Source organism: Marmota flaviventris, chromosome 2 (genome assembly GCF_047511675.1).
Source record: "Marmota flaviventris isolate mMarFla1 chromosome 2, mMarFla1.hap1, whole genome shotgun sequence".
Classification (NCBI taxonomy): Eukaryota; Metazoa; Chordata; class Mammalia; order Rodentia; family Sciuridae; genus Marmota; species Marmota flaviventris.
The window spans coordinates 9815249-9824949 of NC_092499.1; the positions used below are offsets into that span (position 1 = coordinate 9815249).

The window sequence follows — 9701 nt, forward strand, 5'->3', positions numbered from 1 at the left end:
GAAACTCAGCCCACAGCTCACCTCCCCGTCCCTCTGGGCAGCCAGACCTGGTGGGCAGGAGCTTGGGCTCAACCTCGGTATATTCCTCACAGCTCAGAACATTCTGGACAAATGGAGATGTAACAAGACACCCTTCCTGGATGCCTGTATGAGTTTCCTGTTGCTGCTGTAACCAATCACGCAGACTCAGTGCTTTGAACAACTCAGATTTATTCTGTGACGGTTCTGGAGGTCGGGTGCGGGCGGGGCCTGTTTCTGGAGGCTTCAGGGGGATCTGCCCCCTCGGTTTTGCCCGCCTCTGAGGGCGCCTGCAGTCTTGGCCCACAGCCCCTTCCTCCCTGGCTCTGACTTCTGCATGTGTCCCCACATCTCCTCTGACTCTGAGGACCCTTGTGACTATGTTGGGCACCTGGATAATCCAGGACCATCTCCCCACGGGGAGATCCCCATCTTAAGGACACCTACAAAGCCCCTGTTACCCTGTCAACTACCCTCCCCAGGGTCTAGAAACGGGCTCCGGATGTCTTTGGGGGTCATTATTTGGTAGATGGCCATCTGACCACCACTGTAGTCTCTATGAGGATGGAAGGATTGAAACGGAGGCCACGGTTCTCCCTTCTCTGCTGCTTCAGCTCCGCCCGGACAGCGGGACGCAGTCTTTCCTGTGGGTGGAGGACAGCGCCTTGAGGCTCCGGGGGGTGCATCGTTTGTAAAGCTCCCAGAGCTTGGTCCTGAAGAGCCGGCCCACGAAGACGTAGATCACGGGGTTCAGGCAGCTGTTGGCGAAGGCCAGGGAGTTGGCCAGCTGCAGGCCCAGGTCGATGGGCTCCTCCCAGGAGCAGCCCCGGACGGCCCCCACCCGGAACAGGAACTCCAGGAAGGCGAAGAGGTGGTAGGGCGCCCAGCACACCAGGAAGGCCCCCACGAGTGCCAGGATCAGCGCCGTGGTCTTGCCGTCGCTGGGGCCCCCACACCGGGCCCTGCCGACGGCCTCCCGCCCTCGCAGGGAGGCCAGGATGTGCCCGTTGAAGAAGACGATGGCGGCCAGGGGCAGCAGGAAGCCCAGCACCGTCAGCTCCACCATCCTGGCCACGTGCCAGGCCTGGTGGGGCAGCAGCAGGACGCAGGCGGAGACGTTCAGCTCAGGGACGGCTTCCACGGACCGCAGCAGGAACGTGGGGGTGCTCAGGAGGCCCCCCACCACCCAGATGAGCGCACAGGTGGCCTGGGCCTGCCGGCGTCGCCGCCGCCTCCGGCTGGCCATGGGGTGCACCAGCACCTGGTAGCGGTCCTGGCTGATGGCCACCACCAGGAAGATGCTGGTGAACAGGTTGGCCTTGATGACCCCGCTGACCACGCGGCAGAGGAGGGCGCCGAAGGGCCAGTGGAACTCGTTCCAGATGTTCTCCGCCCAGAAGGGCAGGCCCAAGACGAACACCAGGTCGGAAGCCGCCAGGTTGGCGAGGTAGATCTCCGCTGCACTCAGTCGCCGGCGCGGCAGGAGGAGGACGGACAGGACGAGGAGGTTCCCCAGGAGGCCCAGGGAGCAGATGGCAAGCAGGAAGACGGGCAGCACTCTGTGCAGCAGGGCCCAGGCCTCGGAGGCGCCCTCGCAGGAGGTGGCGTTGGGAGGGGCCTGCAGGCTGCCGTTGGAGGACTGGAGCTCCAGGAGGACCTGGGATGCCATCCACAGTGACCTGAAATGAGAAGAGTCAGGGCTAGCGCAGGGGGAGGCAAAACCCAGCCCACGGGCCACCCTGCCTGCGCCTGCTCTGAACAATAAAGTTTTATTGGCACATGTCCACATCGCTTGCATATACCTGTGGCCATTTCCATGTTACGACAGCAGAGTTGACGGCTGCAAGAGCACCCCTGGCCTGGAGCTGACCCGACTCACCAGCTGTTCCTCTAGAGGAGGAGGTTGCTGATGTCTGGTGGAGAGGAAGAGAACAGGACTTTGCCCTTGAGTTCAAATGCTGGCACAACCACTTGTGGCCTGCGTGGGCCCACTGACTTTTCCTTTCCTTTGGGGATCTGTCTATTGAGTGCTTAGCGTGGTGCCCGGGGGGAAAAGAAAGTGCTCAAAAGAAGGCGGCAGCGATTAGACTAGAAGGCGGCAGCGATCAGACTTACTGGAGACCATTTCATGATTGTTAGGAAAGAGCTGAACAAATGTTTAGTGAGCATCTACTTCCTGCACTTTGCAAGGTCCTGGAGATTCACAGGACAGAGCAGCCCCAACTCTGTGGGGCTTGCCGCCTGGAGGAGATGCAGGGTCATAACCTAAGAGGGGACACACACAGGGCAAGAAGGAGGCACAGCCAGGGGAGCTGCTGGGGCTGGGCTGGCAGGGTGGATGGGTGGGGGCAAGAGTGAAGTGTTTCCGGAAGGAGATTCTTCTGCGCTTGGAAAACCTGGGCAACTGGATGGGAAGGAGAACACTCCCACTCATCAACGGCCGCTGGGTTCCAGGCACAGCTCTAAGTGTGTTACATTTAAGTATTTCCTCATTTAATCTTCCAGCAGCCTGTCGTCGCCCTATGACCAACTGGACTTGTGCAGGGGGCGGTGTCTGTTGGACATGGAGTAGCGATGCCCAGTGTGCAATTAGGTATGCAAACCCGGTTTTCAGGGACAAATCTGGGATAAGGAAAAGTAACCGAGAGTTGCAGGCCCATGGAGGGAACCCTGGAGGGGGCGTGCAGAGAGAGGGGGAGGGACAGAAGAGCAGGAGACCCGGGAATGATGCTTTGGTGGCTGTGAAGTTCCACGGCACGCAGGACGGGGCAGCTCTGATACAGAGCAGGAGGAAGATCTTGCTCTTGCCACCGTGGGACTGTCATTTATGGCAGGGCCCCAGTCCGCCACGGTTGTTCGCTTTGCAGTCTGGCAAAATACTTTAAGTTTGCAGTGAGCTCTTCTGCACGACGGGCCCTGAACCAAATGTCGAACAAAAATCCAAGTCTGGACTTTCTGTTTCTCAAGGAGGGGGCCAGCGTGCAGCGCCTGCGAGATGTTCGTGGCAAGTCCCGCTCCATGATGCGGAGGGTTGGGGTTGGCAGAAACACAGCCCCCAAAGGTGTCTGGGTCCTTGCCCCTCCCCTGGGGCCCATGAATATTATCTTTCATGATGTCATTGGATCATGGGTCACGGGGTGGGGAGTGTCCTGGGTCATCCACATGGGCTCCATGGCATCCTGCTGGTCCTCGTAAGGGGGGTGGGCAGGTCAGGGAGAGATGTGACCAGGCCGTGCTGGGGCCTAGAAGATGGGGGAGGGGCTGCACGCACAGGACGAGCTGGCCTCTGGGAGCTCCGGAGGAACACGGCCTGGCCACCCCTGTCCTTAGGCGTGGCCTCCAGAAGTGTAAGAGAATTAATTTGTGTCGTTTCAAGCCACGGAATTCGTGGTGCTTTGTTGGAGCAGACACAGGACACTGATGCCCAGCCCAAGATGTCAGCTCCCCCACCTATGCAGGAGCCTCAGCTTGGATCTGACGGGGTCAGCAGGCTTTGCCCTCCACTCCACAGCAGCCACAGCACGTGTCTGCTGAAGCCAGGGTGGTCTTTACTAGCTGGGGTTAAAGTTGGCCAGAGGAGAAATCTTCCTTCCTTAGTTCTTAGCTTCAGTGCTGAAATTTTTTCCTGGCACGTAGTAAGTGCTCAGTAAACCACAGCTCTTGATGGCAGTAATTTGCTCTGCTTTGAAAAACTCACTGGGGACACTGGGCATCTCTACCAAAGATGGGAAGTCTGTAATTTCTAAGTGTGAGGTTTTCTGAGTTTCCCTGGCATGGGCTATGTGGCAAGTTCAAAATTTTCTTCACTAAATTAGCCCTCCTCAGATGAACTCCAATGTCAACAGTCAGGAGGTGACAAGGACACTGGGAATATAGACAGAGTGGGTGAGAAGTCAGCACAGTCAAGAGCAAGGCGGTGCTTCCAAGCCGAACACAACCCGAGCAGTGATTGTCCTTAGGAAATCTTGTAAGCCAGCTGGGAGGGATTTATTTTCATAAATCAGAATCTGTATATGGTGAGGGCAGAGTCCCTGTGAGGGCAGATGGCTGTATTTGGCACTGATGAGTTACTTTTGTTTTCTTTTTTATTTCCTACAGTCCTTTATTTGTTCTTTTTAGATATACGTGAGAGTGGAATGTATTTTGATGTATTCTACATACATGGAGTAAAACTATTCTACTTAGATCCCATTCTTATGGTTGAACATGATATGGAGTCATACTGGTGGTGAACTCACACATGAACATAAGAAAGTTCTGTCTGATTCATTCTATTGTCTTTCCTATTCCCATCTCCCCTCCCTTCATTCCCTTTTGTCTAATCCAATGAACTTCTAACCCCCCAACCCCCATTGTGTGTTGGCATCCACACATCAGAGAGAACATTCAGCCTTTGGTTTTTGGGGATTGGCTTATTTCACTTAGCACGATAGTCTCTAGTTCCATTCATTTAGAGGCAGAAGCCATAATTTCATTCTTTATGGCTGAGTAATACTTCATTGTGTCTATATACCATTTTTCTTTACCCTATTGAAGGGCACCTAGATTGGTTCCATAGCTTAGCTATTGTGAATTGAGCTGCTAGACACATTGAAGAGACTGTGCACTGTAGTATGCTGATTTTAAGTCCTTTGGGTATAGACCGAGGAGTGGGATAACTGGGTCAAATGGTGGTTCCATTCCAAGTTTTGTGAGGAATCTCCACACTGCTTTCCATAGTGGCTGCACAACTTGCAGCCCCACCAGCAGTGTATTGTATGAGTGTGCCTTTCCCCACATCCTCACCAACACTTATTGTTGCTTGCATTCTTGATAATTGCCATTCTGACAGGAGTGAGATGGAATCTGATAAACAAATTCAGCAAAGTAGCAGGATATAAAATTAACACCCATAAACCAATTGTGTTCCTATACAGCAAAGAGGAGTCTACTGAAAAAGAAATTGGGAGCACTATCCCATTCACAAGAGCCTGAAAAGCAACCACCACCACCACAACAAACAAAAACGAACTTGGGATTCAATCTAACAAAAGAGGTGAAAGACCTCTACACTGGAGACTCCAGAACACTAAAGAAAGAAACTGAAGAAGACCTTAGAAGATGGAAAGATTCCCATGTTCTTGGACAGGCAGAATCAATATTGTCAAAATGGCCCTACTACCAAGAGCATTGTACAGATTTAAAGCAATTCCTATTAAAACCCCAATGACATTCTTCATAGAAATAGAGAAAGCAGTCATGCAACTCCTTGGGAAAAACAAGAGGCCCAGAAGAGCCAAAGCAATCCTCAGTGAGAAAAGTGAAGCAGGAGACATCACAGAACCAGACTTAGATCATCCTGCAGAGTCTAGTGACAGAGACAGCAGTGCGGACGAGTTCCACTTGACTGTGACATAAAGGGTGACGGGAACCTTCCCTAGCTGCTCCAAACACTCTTCCTCATTCCCCTAATCTGAAAAAGCAATTAAAGCCCAAACCAGGCATGAGATTGATCAGAATCATTTTTGTGAAGTCATCTACACTTAAGAATATAGATGCTGCCAACATACAGGTGTAAGGGAAGCTTTCCGTTTGTTAGATTCTTTTTTTTTTTTTTTAAACAGATGTGATCTCTTCCTTTTTAGATTCATAAGAGAGAAAAAAATAAAAGGTGGTCATTTACTTACCGGAATGGAAAATGAAAACGCTCACAACTTGGGCTGAGTCTTCTCCTGGCAAGGACAGCCTTCGGAGGTGTTCTGTGCTGGGACCTCTGGGGGCATGTGACAGCCTTCAGTGAAACCGTCTCTGCTCCTGTGATGTCACGGGGAGGGGGGGTTGGCTGAAAAGTGAGTCTTGGCTGGAGAAGGTGGTCCGGCTTTGGAGAGGGAAACTCACTGTCCTTTCGCTTTGCACTCGGGGTGGTGAGAGATTACTCAGCCTCCTCTCCCCGCTTCTTGGGTAACATCCGGGAGGCTGGCCCTGCTGCCCGAGACGCGCACCGCACACAGGCCCTGCATCCCAGTGTTGGCACCGTGCAAACCTCCGCCTCTGCTGAGGGGTGATCTCCCTGTCACAGTCGGCCCCCCAGTGCCTGGGACTCGGCCTCACTTTGGCTGGAGCTGGCTTGCGCCTCCCCTTTTGCATTTTGGTCATGAAGGGTGGGTGGCCTGGAATCCACCCGCGTGGACCGTGACACACACAGCAGGCGGGGCAGAGGCTGAGTCACGGGGGCTCGGGGATGAGTGAGACCTCGGCGCGTCCCCCGTCCTCCCGGGCAGATCTGGAGTCTGGTTTTGATCTGTCTGCGTTGGTGGAGTTACACTACGCAGGACCCCACATTTCAGAAAAGAGGAAATTCATTCCTGGCTTTCCTGGGGGGGGGGGGTGCAGGCAACGGGCCCTTCCTCAGGAGGCCACTGACCAGGAGCCCAGCTGTGCCAGCTCCCCGGCTTCTTGCAGGGCCTCACCTGCCAACTCGGGGCTCCTGAGGGGCCGGCCCCCCCCGCCGCGCCCCCACGCCGGCCACACAGAGTGCTCCTTTGTCTGCAGAATCGGGCCTGGCCTGGCTCTCCTGTTTTCTGTTACTGATGTCCGGGGGATGGACGCACTCTCCAAGGGGGTCCAGGGGCATTCCAAGATGGGATTGGTAGAGGACACGTGGGGAGCTGGCATGGGCCTCTGGGGACATTCCTTAGCATCCAGGCACCTCTCGGGGGGGGGGGGCGTTGGGCAGGGGCCTCACACTGTCCTTGGGTGGATTTTAGCCAGAGGACAGCACCGAGTCCCCTTCTTTCCTCCTGTGGCTACGCAGCGGGGGTCTGGCTAGCCAGCCACTGACGACGCCTCCCTCAGCTGGGAGATGAGACTGCCCTGGTCTGGGAGGCTCCTTCCCAGCTGTCCCCCTGCCAAGTGTCTATTTACTCTCCCCCGGCCGGAGACAGTCCTGCCAAGAGGGGGGCTCCGCGGGTCTGAGCTCAGCTTTGCTCACCCGGAAGACGGAGGGTGGAGAGAGCGGCCCTGTGCAGGGCCACTGATGGGGGCTGAGGAAGCCAGACTTCCAGGGGTCAGTCTGCGGCGGCCTTGACCGAGGCGGGGGAGCTCTCTGATGAGACTCGTCCAGCTGTCCCTGGCCCTGGATGGAGACCGGGAAGCAGACCCTTGGTCCAAGGGAGCAGAGGGTCTCCCTCGGTGGGGAGTGGGCCAAGGGCAGTGTGAGGCAGCCCCCCGGCTCCGTGCTCTCCCACCAGGCAGGTGGACAGATGCACAGAGTCACAGTCGTGATGGTCCACCTGAGCGGGTCCCGGGCATTCAGAGAGCCCAGGTGGGGCGTGGGCCTGAGCCCACGGGCTGGCCGAGGTGCAGGCCTGAGCACTGCTCCAGGACAGGAAGGGGCGGTTGGCGGCACAAGCTCCACTGGGCCAGGGCTTCCGAGGACGAGGAAAGTCCAAGAACCCAGCCTCCGGCTCCAGCCCTGCGCCCACCGGCCTGGGAGAGGAAGGGCCGCCCACCTGGCAGTGGGCTCACGAGACCCTCTCCTTAGGGGAGTTGTGAGGCCCCCACGGTGAACATGGTCTGGGACCTGGACCATGGAGATCTCCCCAGGGACACTTGGAAGGGGCTTGTGGCTGGGAGAATCAGCTATGCTTCTCCGTCTTCTAAAACCTGTCAGGCCAGGTCACTTCTGAACTTGAAACCCTCCTAGGCTCTGTGCCAGGCACAGGCAGGGGCTGGACAGTGGCCTACAGGGCCATACAGGCCAGACCTGGCTACCTCCCAAGCATCCATCCCGTGGTCCCTGCCCAGCTCTCCCAGCAGCCCTGGGCCTTCTTGCTCTGTTTTGGACACGCCCTATCCTCTCCCACCTCAGGGCCTTTGCACTGCCAGCTCCCTCGGCCCACCCTTCCCAGAGACTCACTCACACCCTCGCTCTCTCAGCTGCTTCCCATCTCCACAAGTCCCTCAGGTGAGAGAGCCTCTGGAACAGCCTCTCCTTTTGTGCCCAGCCCTGTGGTTCTTCACAACCCTGTCACCTCCTACATGTATGCACTCCTGTGTCTGTGTTCACTTCCTGTCTTCCTCGCCAGCATTTGAGCTCCACAGGGCAAGGAACTTATCTCTGTGGATCAAAGTCCCATTTCCTCTCTCAGAGATGATACACAGTAGTTGCTCAATAAATACTTGCTGAATGAATTCATGACCCCAGGCATTTAGAGATAAAAGCATCAACAGTTTGTCTTATGCCAACAAACATGTCTTTGCCCTTGGACTGGAATATGCATCGCCAGCCTCTGGGCCTCCAGCCTGCAGACAGCACCTCAGAGGACTTCTTAGCCTTCATAATCACACGAGCTGATTCCTCCTAATAAATCTCTCTCTGTCATCTATTTCTCAGGAGAGTCCTAATAGGCAGAGTCTGGGGAGACTGCATGGAGGGGGGACATTTGAGCTGGGTTTTGAGAGATGGATAGGAGTTGGAAGGCTGAGAAGGGCGTGTGCAAGGACAGCGTGTGCATTATAGAATGCAGAAGCCCTGTGCGAGGCCCCTGGGAGCTCGGAGCAGGCCGCACGCCGCTCTGATCCTTCTTTCCAGGAAGACCACTGGGTCCAGCTGGGTTTGGAAAGACCGCCCTGGGCAGGCCTTATATGGACCCACGGTTTGGTGCAGAGAAGATTGAACAGAGCTCCTCAGGGCGGAGTGAGTGGTGTGCTGAGTGGGTGCAGGAGAGGGGCCAGCCCCACTCAAGACCTCTGGGGACAGTGGGGGACTTGGCGGTCTTAGGAATGTTCCAGTCCTGCCTACTTTTGAAAGTTGCTCGGAGAAGCCAGGGCCAGGGCCAACGCTGCACTGTCTGGCTGCCCGTGGGCACCCTGGGCATGAAGATGCCCCTGTGTCTTCCCATCCTGCGCCCTCCTGTTCAGCAGCCTTGATGCCTGGTGGTCGTGTGCAGCAAAGAACGAGGCGGAGACGTGATGGCTGCCTTACGGTGCATGGGGTTGCCTTGGGACGGCCAGCACCTAACTTGAGCATTGGCCACACTGATCCCCAGGACAGGAATGCTTCCAGGGGCTGCAAGACTCTGGGCACAGGGCTACTGGGATAGCTGAAGACACCTGTACCCCTTCTGGAAGACCTGGGGTCACTCGGGACTGTTCTCGTCCTGGATGGAGGGCAGCTACCAAATGAAATGCATGTGTCATTATAATCCATGAGCTCTGTGAAAAAAAATAATAGGACACAGTGGCCCATGACACAGAGAGGAGTGGGGACTCGTGCTCAGGGAGGCTGTTCAGGGAGGCAGCACGTCCTGTGCCAGGTCCTGGAGTATGAGAAGAAACCAGCTGTGGAGTAGGAGGCACACACAGCATAAGCAAAGGCCCTGGGGCTCAGTGGCTGGAACAACTGAGGAGGCTGTGTGCAGAGTCTGGATATCTGGAGAGTGGTGGGGCAGGCAGAGGCCATCTCGACCCAGCCTGCTAGAGCACTGTGGGGAGTTTGGAGTTTCCTGGTTCAATGACATCGAAAGGGAGGGAGGGAAGATCAGGCAAAGGGAACGCTGAGCTCTGAGGCAGTCCCCAGGAGCCCCAGGCAACCTGTGGGGGTTCTGATGCTGAGCTAAACCTTCAGAGCTGCTAGCGGGTGAGACAAGGGGGTGAGACGGCTGGGGTGCCCTGCAGAGGTGGCCTGGGCCCTCCCGCTGGCC

General features: G+C 56.1%; 1 protein-coding gene across 1 annotated transcript; it reads right to left on the reverse strand.

The window, feature by feature from the left end:
* Positions 1-226: 226 nt before the first annotated feature.
* Positions 227-5912, reverse strand: Bdkrb1 (bradykinin receptor B1). Its single transcript, XM_027950926.2, has 2 exons — positions 5685-5912; positions 227-1697 (listed from the first exon to the last, which is right to left on the reverse strand). The coding sequence occupies exon 2, from the start codon at positions 1685-1687 to the stop codon at positions 629-631; it is 1059 nt and encodes a 352-aa protein (XP_027806727.2). The 5' UTR covers positions 1688-1697; positions 5685-5912; the 3' UTR covers positions 227-628.
* Positions 5913-9701: the final 3789 nt, after the last annotated feature.